This window comes from Hetaerina americana, unplaced genomic scaffold (genome assembly GCF_022747635.1).
Source record: "Hetaerina americana unplaced genomic scaffold, ioHetAmer1.1.p SCAF_6, whole genome shotgun sequence".
NCBI lineage: Eukaryota > Metazoa > Arthropoda > Insecta > Odonata > Calopterygidae > Hetaerina > Hetaerina americana.
In genome coordinates, this window is record NW_027287205.1 from 26202858 (window position 1) to 26216700 (window position 13843).

A 13843-nucleotide genomic window follows, 5' to 3' on the forward strand; every position below is an offset into this window, starting at 1 on the left:
GCCCTTCCCAGGGCACCTCAAGTAGGGATTGGGATACCACTGAAAAATATCTGACTCCTCTGGGATTGAACCCGGGCCCTCTGGGAGGGAAACCAGTACGTTAGCCACCGCATCATCCCAATCCCCCCATTACCCCCAATATTTAATTACGAATGAGCAAAAAAAATTAGAAAGAATAATTAAAAAGTGTATGGTTTATTTCTTTAAGAGAGGATCATATAACATTCAATTCGTGAATTGATGCATAAAAGAGAGACTGATTTGCACACCCCTAGTTCAAATTCATATTAAGTATTAGCAATATCCCATGATGAATAACAATTACTAATATGCAGAATGAATCCATACACTTTTTTGTCAAATTTTAACTACTTATCCCTTAGAAAAATTAAATTGAATATTCGATCATACATATAAAATAATTATAGTAGTCAGTAGAAAAATTCCTCAGATTAATTACTTTATATAAATCAAAACTAAAAGTAAGCACAAGGCATACTAATGCATTTATTAAGAGATTACAAGAATAGCTTTATGATAGTAGCTTGTTGGTTACTAACCCTTGAGACTTTTCCTCCCCTCTTCTTTTTTCTTTTGCTGTATGTCTCCTCATAGTCATAATCCGAGTCAGGATCTGGATCATCAAATCCCTCCACGTCTTGAATGTCTAACTCATCATAGAACCAAGTGTCTTGGGGAACAAACTGAAATTAAAGAATAACCTTTGATAAACTGATGAGGCCCGAATAAAATATTAATTTGACACTTGCATACTAAAATTACCAGAATGACAATGATACTACATTTCTATCTGCCATTTATAATTGAGCAACAGTCGAGATATCTCCATCTTCTTCTGAACAATTCCTGTTTACTGATAACATAAAGAGTCAAGCCAATATCTAAATTTTAGTCTTCATAACGACCAGCAACCACACTGATTTATCATTTTTCAAAAACAATTATGGTGGAATGAAAATATAACCTTCATTATTTTTCTTTAACCATGACACTGTAAGCTCACAGCAAAATAAAATTCAAGACTATGCATTAAAGAAAAACACTGTCTTTACGGCCTTTTAGTGTTACATAAATGTGAATTGGGGCAAAACAATTAAATTAAAATCCTGTTCGTTTAATTGATTAAATATGGGCAAAACCCACCCATGACATTATCCTAACCTCAATCACATATTTCACATCCTTGTACGGCTATAATTTCACTCAATCTGAACAACATTTCAGCTCATTACACACAGTGCTCTAACTCGCCTTTGCAAAAAGCCATCCTTTCTTGTACACACAAACACAAATGCATTTCCCATTAATATACATACAAGATTTTGATGAATGTATACCATTTCAATCCTTTACCCAAATGAATTCTTCTTTATTGTATTATCCACATGCAAGCAGGTTCAGCATACTGTGGAACAATTAAATGTCATTTGCCAATGAAAACCATATTTCCCAGTTCATAAGATGCACTGTTATTTTTCAGGTTAGAACTTACAAAAAATACTTGGTTCAGATGAAAAATGATCAAAGTATTTGAATTTTAATATTTAAGAAAATTGAAATTTTACACTAAAAATTAATAAGTATACAAATATTTATTCATTATAAAATCATAGAAATTCATCACCACTGCTACTAAATCATTTCCACAGTTATTTTCACTGGGGTTGTGACATTCCTAATATACATGGCTATTTACCGAAAGCAATGGCAAGCACATTCGCATTTCGAAAAGACATTGATATTCTCACTTTTAATTTTCAGCCAGGACTTTTTCAACAATCACAAACAAAAATTGATGGCTGGTTCATTCTTCCTGTGGGTGTGACGTCCTTGAGTTTGTGCCTAATAAACTTTCTTTATTATAAGCTGATGACATGACTACATAAAGCATAGCAGAGAATTTAACAGATATTAACACCTATGCTCATCATACTCTAACAAACTTGCCAAACTGGTGGAGGTCAAACAAGTAGCTATTGAACGAGAATAAAAAATTTTTTCCACAATTTCATAATAAAATTAATGAATCCACCTATTTTAAGTCCTGTTCTTAGAGCAGACTCATATAATATTCACCAGTCCAGTTCCACAAAATTTTTGGGAATATCTCCAAGTGAAAACCTTGAATGGTATTATCATGTTGATGAAATAATCAATAAAATTGCCACAGGGACATATATCAGGAAATTTGCTCCAGCTACCTCACTTGAGACTTGAAAACTGGTATACAATGCCAAAATTCATTCCTCCTTAACCTACGTACTTGTCTTCTGGGGGAACTCTAGCGCAGCAATGAAGGCATTTTCCAAGCAAAAATAGGTCTGTAAAAGCAATGGTGAATGCTCCCATGAAGACCACTACTTAAGTTACATAACTTAATGACCTAGCCATGCATATACATTCTTCATTGCTATTTAAGCGTAAGGAAGAATTGATGTTTGTTTTTACCGAATGCCACCGTGCATGATTACTTGACACGTGGAAGGGAGAATGTGCACCCAAAAAATCAATCACTCACAGTATTGAAGGAGGGCCCACATCATCAAAGGTCCTTTTCCGATGACATCAAGAACATAATACGAACCCCAACGTATTACGGGCAGAGGGATCACAAATATAAGATTAGAGAGATAGACTGCAAGACTGACAGGTTTAAATGGTCATTTTTTCCAAGAACAATAGGGGCCCAGAATGCTTGTAATCGAAATCCCCCACTAGTTGGCTCGACATAACAAGTATTAACCTACAAGGTAGCGACTGCGCATAGTTATACTAGTTTATTTACATATTTTTTTGCAGGTTCCCCCAACCTTTCCCTATCCATTTGAAAAACCCTAACCCTTTCCTCCTGGTGCTGCACCCCCTGCCACACACCTTTTTGGTGGCTCGCAGGGTATTCATGTAGATAGATCATGCAGCCTGACCGATTCATAAGAAACTGCCAATGAACATAAAAAATAAGTCCACTGTGACTGACTTTAAAATTGAAGTTATTACTCCTCAAAGGTTACAAGAGTATTGATGAATTCTTAGTTGCCAAATTGTAATTAGAATGATGTTTCCTGTGTAATTTTGTGCTCTGTTTAGTAATGTTTTTGTGTATTATTACTATTTAATTTCTTTTCCTTACCCTGCTGACCATGTTCTATGCCATGTACTTGACCAACAGAACAATAAATGTATTATTATTCATATTCAAATGGCAGTTTTTGTGCCATAGTAGATCTGTTACGCAGGCACAGACCATTTCTCTTCTGAAACTTCTAGCACTATGGCACTGTCCCGGAAAAATTAAAAACAGAAAAACCTATCGCTTATTTTCTCAGTTTAACTTAACTCTTTTGTTGGGATGACTATTGTGTTCATTCTGTAATTTATTATCGTCTTCTTAGCATGTTCCTCAAGCTTTGGCCATTTGGGAGCACATGACCATGGTTTTCTTAACTCATACCTGCATTTACTAAATCCATCCACTTGCTCTATTTTCATGTCAACTTTTCTGTCTGAGATGGGCCAAAATGCCTTTCAGCTGTCTTGTTTCTGTTTTCTTAAACATTATTCATGAATAAGTTTGAATGCAATATTGTATGACAATCTCTTCTCTCAAGACCCCATGACATTACTCCCATTTTAACTTTCTATATAGCGCTTAGGTTTATGCTATTATTTTCATAATATCAAAATTTGTATTAAAAGCAACCATTTTCTATGCCTTTACTGTGCCTGTGGACTTCAAGTTTACAGGGAGAGAGACAATGTTTGTAAAAGCAGAGGGGTGACATCCCTGTAATCTCAACATGTGTACGAGGGGGGACCTAAAAGTAATGGGAATTGGGCTGCGGTGGGGAGCGAGAGTGGGGGTAGCCTTTGTTTGGCCGGTCGTACGTCAGGCTCACACCTCCTCCGTCAGTATGCGCAGTGCCGCCGCTGTGACTGGATCGGTCAGTCCGTGAGAGGTTTCAATGAAACAACTTTTTTCATTTTGGCAAAAAACGTGATGGCGGATTATCAAGAGCAACGCGCTGCAGTGAAATTTTGTTTCCTGTTGGGGAAATCGGATGCGGAAACTATTGTAACACTCGAAGACTACTCATGGGGAAGCTGCCTTAAGCAAAACAAGAGTCTACGAAGGGTTTACACGTTTTAAAAATGGTGAAATGTCAATTGAAGACCAACCCCGTTCAGGCCGCCCTTCAACATCAAAACTGATGAAAACGTCGACAAAATCAATCCCCTCATTCGTGACGTCCATTGCAGAACCATTGATTAAGTTTGTGAGATGTCTGGAGTGTCATGGAGTTCAATTCAGAGGATTCCATCTGAAGATTTGCATATGAAAAGGGATGCAGCCAAATTTGTCCCTCACCATCTCACTAATGAGCAAAGGGAGCGTCGAGTTCAGGCATGTTTTGAGCTTCAAAATCAGCTCGAAAAGGACCCTGATTTTTTTTCCAAGGTGATTACTGGTGATGAATCGTGGTGCTATAGATACGATCCTGAAATGAAGCAGCAATCAAGCCAATGGAAGTCAGCTGGCTCTCCTCATCCAAAAAAAGATCGCCAAGTGAAATCAAAAATCAAGACAATGCTCATTTGTTTCTTTGATTGCAGAGGTATTGTGCACTCCCGGGTCAAACTGTCAACCAGATTGTTTTACCTGGAGGTTTTGAAGAGATTGAGGGAGAGTATCCGGAAGAAAAGAGCAGATTTTTGGCAACAGGCAACTGGTTCTTCCATCATGACAAGGTGCCGGCTCATACCGCCCTCTCCGTAGTAGTAGTATTTAGGGGAGGCAACTGACAGCTGAGGTCATTTGCGCCATAGGGGGTGGACAGGAAAGAATGAAGGGTGGATAGATACCAGGCGTCGGCATTAGCCTACTCTTTACGAAAGGTGCCGAGGGGTCCGCAGCTTAATGTCCCATCCGACGGATGGTGTACTCGCTCAAAGTGCCCTCCACAAAGTCCCTCAAGTAGGGATCGAGATACCACTGAAAAATATTCAACACCGCCGGGATTTGAACCCGAGCCCTCTGTGTGGAAAGCCAGTACGATAGCCACAGCACCAATCCCGATCCCCCCCTGCCCGTGATGCAGTTTTTGACAAAACATAGCATGACATCGATTTTCCACCCCCCCCCCCCCTACTCACCGGATTTGGCGCCCTGTGATTTCTTTTTGGTCCCCAGACTTAAAAGGGACATGAAAGGAAAGCGTTTTGACACTGTGGAGGAGGTAAAACAAAAATCGCCTAAAGGACATCCCGATAAATGAATTTCATAAATGTTTCGAACAATGGGAACATCGTTTGGAGAAGTGCATTGTGGCCAATGGGGAATACTTAGAAGGTGAACAAAATTTAATGTAAATATATTGAGAACTAAAGAATCTATAACAGCACTCCTGTTATTTTTGGGTTCCCCCTCTTAAGTTTGGCAGCAGCACCACATGCAAGATGTAACTACACACACTAAATTTAATCCACTAATTATTAATTTAGGAATATTTTAAGAAGTACTTCCAAGGAAATAGTTAAACTTTACTCCTTATTACTGCCTCAGCAATGATATTTGTAATAAAGAAAACCATTTCTTATGCCTGATGAAGGGAAAAAATAGTTTAATAGTAGTATTTTTCTGGTAATTGTCTTGTGCCTTATAGGCCAAAGTGTTACCCATATTTCCTCAGCCCATGCCTAATGCAGGCTGATTTTAGCGCAAATTTTAAAGTAACAAATTATGACTTACGAGCTGCGAAACATGGTTCTGACCCTGAAAGGAACCTTTTTCACTTTACTATATATTAAATGCTGCTTTTATTGATTAAAAAAAAAGTTCAAATTGTGCTTGATCATATAGCTCACTTTTTACACCTGAAACATTTATATGTATTTATCTACTTCGGCATCTTAATTGATTTATTTTCATAGTTCATTATAAAACAACTATTTAAACTATTGCTAAATAATGGGATTTGAAAATAGAAAAATAAACTACAACTTGGATCACCTTACTATCTAATTTGCACATTTTTCCAAAAGCTTTCAAACCAATTTCAGTAGCTAATTGCTGCCTTTGGCAGCAAGAATGACAATCATGCAATTGAAAAATTTCTAGGATCCAAATGATTGAAATAAAGAATTCACCGTGAAAGGGAGTTGTGATCTATACTCTATGCCTTAAAATCAATTTTAATGGAATAACTAGCCTGTTTTTAAATCCACCTAGGGAAAGAGGCAAAACCTTCATTCTCAATGGGCTAACTCCTAACTTAAGAATTTAATTCTCACCTTAGGAGCTTCCTCTTTGACATTTATACTATCTTTACTGTCTTCATTGATGGCAGCTGGGTTTTCAACAGTACTGATTACATGAAGGTCCACTTCTGGATCAACTTCTTTTCGCCGAGGTTGTAAAAAGTTCATTAGGTACTGTCTCCGCTTTTTCCTCCACCTTTTTGATGGATATGTGTAAATCTGTCCTTCAACTAAACCTGGAATCCTTTGTCTAGGACTCATAAACAAATTAGAATGATTCTGAGCAACACCTGAAATCAAGAAAACATGATATATAAACTTCAAGTCATGCAGCAGCTATAGCAGGCTATGCTTTTATTACAACCTTGGTACAAGTTTATGCTTTGTGGAATTTTTAAAAGTGATCCACTGGAGAGTCGGAAATCAAGTCTATCTTTCTTCTTGTCCAAAGTCATTAATTTTAAAGGTTATAACAATAAGTATGCATTTGATTAGACACTTGTGACTCCAAGTATACATAATAATGCATTGAATAATATTAACAATAAAGACAGGAAAAATTTGAACTCATAGCCAACAGATTGGTAGGCACATTGTAATCATCAACATGGCTGGCAATAATATTTCAATGTTTTCTTTGGGAATGCAACCCCTGTTCACGGTGTGACACATTTACAGGGATTGCATTCCCATTCCACTTGCATTCCACACTCATTTCCTGATCACTTGACTATAGGAATATGTCATTTTTTCTAGAAATTGCCTATAATTTCATAAAGTAGATTTGGAGTAAAAACTCATAAGGTCAGGGAGAGATAATGGTAATTCAGTCGACTTTTAGGAAATTTGACGGCAAATGCTTGGTGTTTGCAGTCTTTAATGGGCAATTTGTCTAGAGGATTACGCATGGGTTATTATCTGGTAATTTACCATTTCAAGTATGTTCTCTGGATGGACACAAACACTACACTCCCGCATTTCTTTGGGATACAAAAAAATAATTTGTATTATTGGATGGAAAGAAATGTACACTACCAAACCCAAGGTTTGGCACTATTTCATGCATATGGGTCATTCAATAGTTGAGAAAATCCAAGATACGGCACTCATATTGGAAAAGGTTTGCTGTTAATAAGCCTCATCTCTCACTAGAATATGGTTTAAGTTTCAGCTATATCCATTGCGGTTTCAATTTCATAGCCAATTGAAGCAACAAACATTTATTTATTAAAATGAAGAAAATCTCTTTCTATTAACACCGAAAGAGATTTAAGCTGAGTTGGATGAAAATCATGGCAAATCTGCTCCTGTGTTTGGGACTTCTAACATTACAGTAAATGAGTTCAAACCTAGCTATACATCCACAAATATGAACAAATGAAGTGAACTTTGTACAGGACATCCATCGGAAGTGATTTCCTCTGAAATGATGGTCAGAATCCATTATATGCTGTTGAGCGATCAACGCATCAAGGTTTGTGAAATAGCCGAGGACACAGGCATATCGCAAGGTATAGTGTTTTTAATCATGAAAATAAAAAATAAAAATTTAAAGCAATATGGATACTGCATTTGCTATCAGTGGAGAAAAAAGGCAATTGTGTGGCCAATTAGGAGGCTGGTTTGGCACATTTCCATTGCAATCCTGACAAGTTTCTGCATAGATACATAACAATGGATGAAACATGGAGACACTACTACACTCCAGAGACAAAGAAACAGTCGAAACAGTGGGTTTCCAAAGTCAATCTGGCTCTGAAGAATGCAAAGACAGTGAAATCCCCTCTCAAGTTGGTAACCATAGGTTTTTACAATGCATGTGGAATTATCTACAGAGATTACATACAAAAAATGTGTGCAATAAATGGTGAGTATTATGCACCGCCTGTGTGAAGAAATCAAGAAAAACTGCCCTATTTGACAAAAAATACGGAAGAAAACAATTCTCAAAGGGTGCACCCCTGTGCAGATCTGGCTATGAAATTATGAAAAGTTCTAGTTAATATAATATCCACCTAATTTATTTAGTATTAGTCCGAAAACAGCACATTTTGGCCATTACATCGAACTATTAACAACGATAACAATGGTCACATTTACAAACACCCAAGCCCTAGATGAGGGAAACTCACCCAGACAGGAATCGAACCCCGACCCTTGGAATGGCAGACGAGGACATTACCCCGCTGCCACCGGGGTCGGCGCCCCGGTGGCGGCGGGGTAACTAATTCACCCAAAGTGACTTTAAATTTCAAAACTTGAAAAAATAGCTACGTGGAAAACAACTCTCATCAAAAATCAGCATAATGCCTACATAGAGGACCTTCCAAAATCCTCCATTTGGATGGCTTAAAAAAGTTGGAGGTGTACTTTGTTCTGTTCTTTCCTAAGGACTCACAGAACAAAACTGATGATTTACAATACAAAATAGATGATCCATGAATTAAGAGGTTTCAGTATTACATAAAAACAGATGACGTAGTTTGAAGTGACGCTGCAGGAATCACAATGTAAGATTTTGGCAGGGAATAGGTAGTCTTTAAGATGCATCCCAAGTATTACACTAAGCTACATCATTCAACTTGGTTTCATAGAAGACTACAGCAGTAAGAGTGAATATTATCCTTCAGTAAAATGAGGACTCTAATAAATGCTCCGGGCTCAACTTTGTAAGACCTCATCTTGAAGAGCCAACTGCCATGCTGAAGACATCAATGAAAGCAACAGACATTATGATACAAGTTACACAGGCCTATGAAGGACATTACGAGGTGGAAAATATCTATGATAAAATCATGGAAGTAATTAAAGAAGGAGAATAACCTTGGAGGATGGAATACAAACAAGGGACGAGACAAAGAAATAAAAGTGAAAAGAATATTTTGAGAAGAAAGAGGAGAAAAGTTACTGGAAACTAGCACTGAGTATGAATTAGTTGAGGCAGAAACACTCATATCCTTCACCATATGTGGGGTGGTAAGACATGGAAGATGTCTGGAGACATCAGAAGATACTTAATAAATTTGGATAAAATATTTGTATACATACAGCTATAGCTGTAGAGTATAGGATAGCATCCAGCCTTTCCCCTGAGTATTAATTGTGTACCATTACCAACCGTTTTCCCAAAACTCCTGCATAAACTATCGATTGTGCATAATTAGGGAATCTTGTACCAAGCTTGCTGTATCTCATAAATACCTGCACCTCTATGTTACCTTTCAAGCTGTCTAAGCAACATGTAGCATGGAGTGTTAGGCAACCAGCCACCAGATATTTGAGTAACTAGGGATTATTCGTAATTCATTCAGGATAGTCTACCTATTTATGGGTAGGTTTCAGATAGAGCCTATTGATTCCCTTCTGCAAGATTTGTTGTTTGCCATCATCTGGATAATATCTTTCAAGAAGTTCTCTCGGGTTTCCCACTGGGTCAGGTTGCAGTACACCGACGTTTCGAAGGCTGACTCTGCCATCGTCTTCACCCTGAAGACGATGGCAGAGTCAGCCTTCGAAACGTCGGTGTACTGCAACCTGACCCGGTGGGAAACCCGAGAGAACTTCTTGAATACCATACGCCGGGAAAACCTTAGATCCTTCATGGATAATATCTCTTGTTTTAGATTATCATTCCAGACTTTTAATGATGAATATGCATTCATTTTTACCAATTTTTCTCTTGAGATTTAGGGAACTACTTATGTGTCCTTGTATGTAAGCCATTCAATCACCGCTTCATGTGCAACTGGTCTAATTGAGGTCAGCCCTACTTTGTTTTTGCCCTACCTTGATTTATGATGACCACCTGCAAACATAAACTGTTCTCACCACTAAATGGAAATCATTCGGACTGAGAATTTCTGCTTCCCACATCTTAATCTTGATTCAAATACCAAATTTATGCCTTCTTCAAAAAGTTTAGCCCTGAACTTCAATCATGCCCAAAATTTTGATGAAGCAGACTAATTCCTAACTTGAAAAGCCACCCTGATCATGCAGTTGAAAATGATGGGGAAGTTCCTTCTTAAAACATTGCAGAAGCGATGATTTTTCTTGTGCACTGAATATTATCAAGACCACTTTCTCACTAGACTTTTGTAAGACTACAGAGATGTCTGAACATTAGAAAAAAGATTAGACATTGCCAGCAAACTGATGCCCTGAAAAATATTGATTGATACTTTTCTGAACCAGACACCTGCAACACATATACTATTATACTAATAATAAGAAAAACAAGGTTGACTTCACCATGAATAACAGTTATCAGAGTCACATTGTACATCACACTGCCTTGCTCACAATTGGTTTCGCAAATATACACATTTGCATAGGAATATTTCTGGGTGTAGGCCAGATATAAATGATCATGCACAGAAGTATTTATTCTGAGCAACTTATCATAAGAAAGGGGATGTAAAAACTGAATTTTTGGCTAGAGAAACCTGAAAGCATTTGGAAATTTTGTAAATGTAATTATTGATCCAGCTCCAGAATTATTTCTTTAAGATTGTCAAAAGATTTCCATATTTTCAGCAATAATTTAAAACTTTGGGAAATGACAAGTCAATTTTGCCAAAAAATGTAAATTTCATTATAAAAACTTAACTGTCAAGAGTTTTATAAGTTATGTAAAATCTCTTTTCCCCATAAAGAGATGGACACAATTTTTGTTTCTAAAACATCTTTTGGGATAGAGGAGATAACTTCAGGCGTCACTTTGTGGAAACGATACATATTGAAAAACCAAGTTTTCTTTTTCAATATCTTTTGGGATGTTAAGTTTCATTGAGAGACAATACTAATGACTCAGCAACATGTTAACAGCTCCAGATCCAACATACCATATTCCATTAAAGAAGGAAATGATAACAAATTCCCTTGAATTTCCCTGAAAATACAGATTTCCTTGAAGCATGATACATTTTTGTTAAATACTAAACTTTTCCAGACAGGTGGCAGTAGTGGTTTCATGAAGACCATGACAAAATAATTTAGAATACAATTGATTCAAAATCATGACAATTAGTGCCTAATGAGGGAATCTTTATTAGTCAGCAACAGAAGACTTCTGCGAGAATTTCATCCCCAATCAAGCAATGACCATATTTCATAAATAGCCTAATAACATAAGGCAGGGTTTTTTCTAAATGATTAATGACCAGTGGACCACACTTTCCTCAAGGTGACCAAGTATCCTATGAGGATATCCAGCATAAAATCATTCAAATATGTATTCAATTGTTCCAGGCTCAACTGTGTAGAAGTTCATGTTCATTAATGGAAGAACAGAATGTATATTTCCACTGTTCTTCATTTACATACAACTAGTTTCAACACTTAGGCATCATCATCAGGTCTTGATGATGACACCTAAGCATTGAAACTAGTTTTACGTAACTAAATAACAGTGGAAATATACATTGTGTTCTTCATTTAATGAACATTCAAATATATTTATTTCAAGGAATTTTAGAACAAGACATCACTAATTCATGCTAAAAATAAGATTTTGAAGGATATGTTAGTGTCTTCCATCTAATTCAAACATGGAAATTCTTGAGATAACAACACATTAAAAATATATAAAAAAGGAAAATTGAATGGCAGGTTAAATAAGAACCAGAATATAGGAAAATTGCACATTAACTACCATGAGTATAAGCGTATGGGATTCACACACCCCTGGCATTCAAACTTTAGGGCTTGCTGACATTATCAAGGAAAATTGATTTGTAGCTAATATTGCATTAGTGCGAAAAATGAACATGGACTCACTTCTAATTTCACTATTTAAACATTAAAAACAGTTCTTTATTATTCTCTTAGCCTAAAATTAGCCCTATTAATTGTGACTATTAGCAAAGAGTTAAAACCATAAATAGCATTACATAAAACTAAAATGAAGAACACAATGTATTTTCCAGGGTAGCTGATGATGACGCTTAAACGTTGAGAACTACTACTACCAAAATAAAGAAAGTGGAAAAATACAACGAATTCTTCATTTAATGAACATGAACTTCCATGAAGTTTAGCCAGAAACCATCGAATATATTAAATATAACGTTTATTAATTTCATGTCAATATGAAGGTTGACTAATTAACTTGAAATATCAAGTTGTAAAACAAAAGGCAAAAAATAAGACAACTTAAACTACTAAGTATTGATCTGCAACGTGAATATTTAAAGAAGCCAATGGAAATTATATTGCTAAGTAATTCATTTAATTACGGTGATAACTTGCAAAAAACAAAATGAAAGTAATTACCAGTTTGAGAATCTAAAAAAGGCATTCTAAGTCTTCGTTCGACACAAAGTCTTGTGTTGTAATTGGAGGAGTTTTCAATCACTTCACGGTATGTAGAATCGTTGAGGAAACTGAAATAAAAGCACATTGATCGGTAAAGTAAAATTTCGACAAACATGAACCGAGTAAATCGAAACATCTGTTACAAAAGCCTTCAACGGTAATCTACCTTTGGATTTTATTCAAAACCGCAGGGTTCCCCACTTCAATTCCATAGGACGCCATAATCGTCTGGCTATGTACAAATTCTCGAGGAAATTTCACACCGTTAAATTTTAAGACCTACATCCGCACTTAAGATGAACTATCATCAACAGTGACTTCTGTTCGAAAGCCATTGCTTACTCACATTTATTGAACGTCATACACTGACGCTAGAATTTCGTCACCATGTAAATTGGAGCCTCAAATAAATTTCTTACACTTAGAGAGGCCGTGGAACAAGATTATTTACGAAAATCATTTTGAAATAACCCTATATTCTCAATATCAAAGAGTTAGACAATTTTTTGAACAATTAAAGGCATTTCTTGTACGACTATTAACAAACGTTTACCGGAAACCCCCACAACCCCGTCCACCATTTCTGACGCCTACTTGCTCCTGCGTTCGTAGCGCTCAGCTTGGTTCTTTAGAGAAACGCGTCGAAATGGTGCACAGGCAAGGAATGTAATCAATGAAATCAGAATAATTACGGATAACCCTGGATTATCTGGAAATGAACATGAAGTATCAATCTGATATTCTCCACGGTTATTGTTTTGCACCCCGAGATAGTTTTCATTCGAATTCATTGCGACCATTCCTTATTAATTTTTTATTTTTAGAAAATATCAGTAGACGTTGGGTGCCAATATTTTCCACAATATAATGAACCGAAATTAAAGGAAGATATTTTTCCGAAGACAAAAAGAAATTTCTCAGTTTGAATTAGACGAAGAAAAGCATTATCACGATTAACACCATTGGTTATACTACATTTTGTTGTGTTTCCTTGTCCATTATGAGCAGCGGTGTATGTAAAATGCATATTAACACCTTTTATAAATGCAGCCCATTATTTTGAAGTTCCATATGATGCTTAACGTTGCAATTGAAATTAATTTGCATTGAAAACAGCAAGAGAACATTCTAAAGGACATCGCAAGGTTTTTATTTATTGCAAAGAGTCTGGTATGCATCCATATTTGTTAGGACTGTTTATCGGTAATTTCTGATATGGAGTAAATTTCACCGATCGAGAGTTATCAAAATA

At 36.4% G+C, this 13843-nt stretch overlaps 1 protein-coding gene across 2 annotated transcripts in view; it reads right to left on the reverse strand.

The window, feature by feature from the left end:
- The window catches only part of LOC139695151 (zinc finger protein ubi-d4-like), a 47504-nt gene extending 34331 nt beyond the window's left edge, over positions 1–13173 (reverse strand). For both annotated transcript variants that reach the window (XM_071593801.1, XM_071593802.1), the window contains exons 1-4: positions 12758–13173; positions 12550–12659; positions 6310–6566; positions 561–704 (exon numbers count right to left, since the gene is read on the reverse strand). In XM_071593801.1, coding sequence (XP_071449902.1) covers positions 561–704; positions 6310–6566; positions 12550–12659; positions 12758–12813 — 567 coding nt within the window. In that variant the 5' untranslated portion in view covers positions 12814–13173. The remainder of the gene's footprint in view (positions 1–560; positions 705–6309; positions 6567–12549; positions 12660–12757) is intronic.
- Positions 13174–13843: the final 670 nt, after the last annotated feature.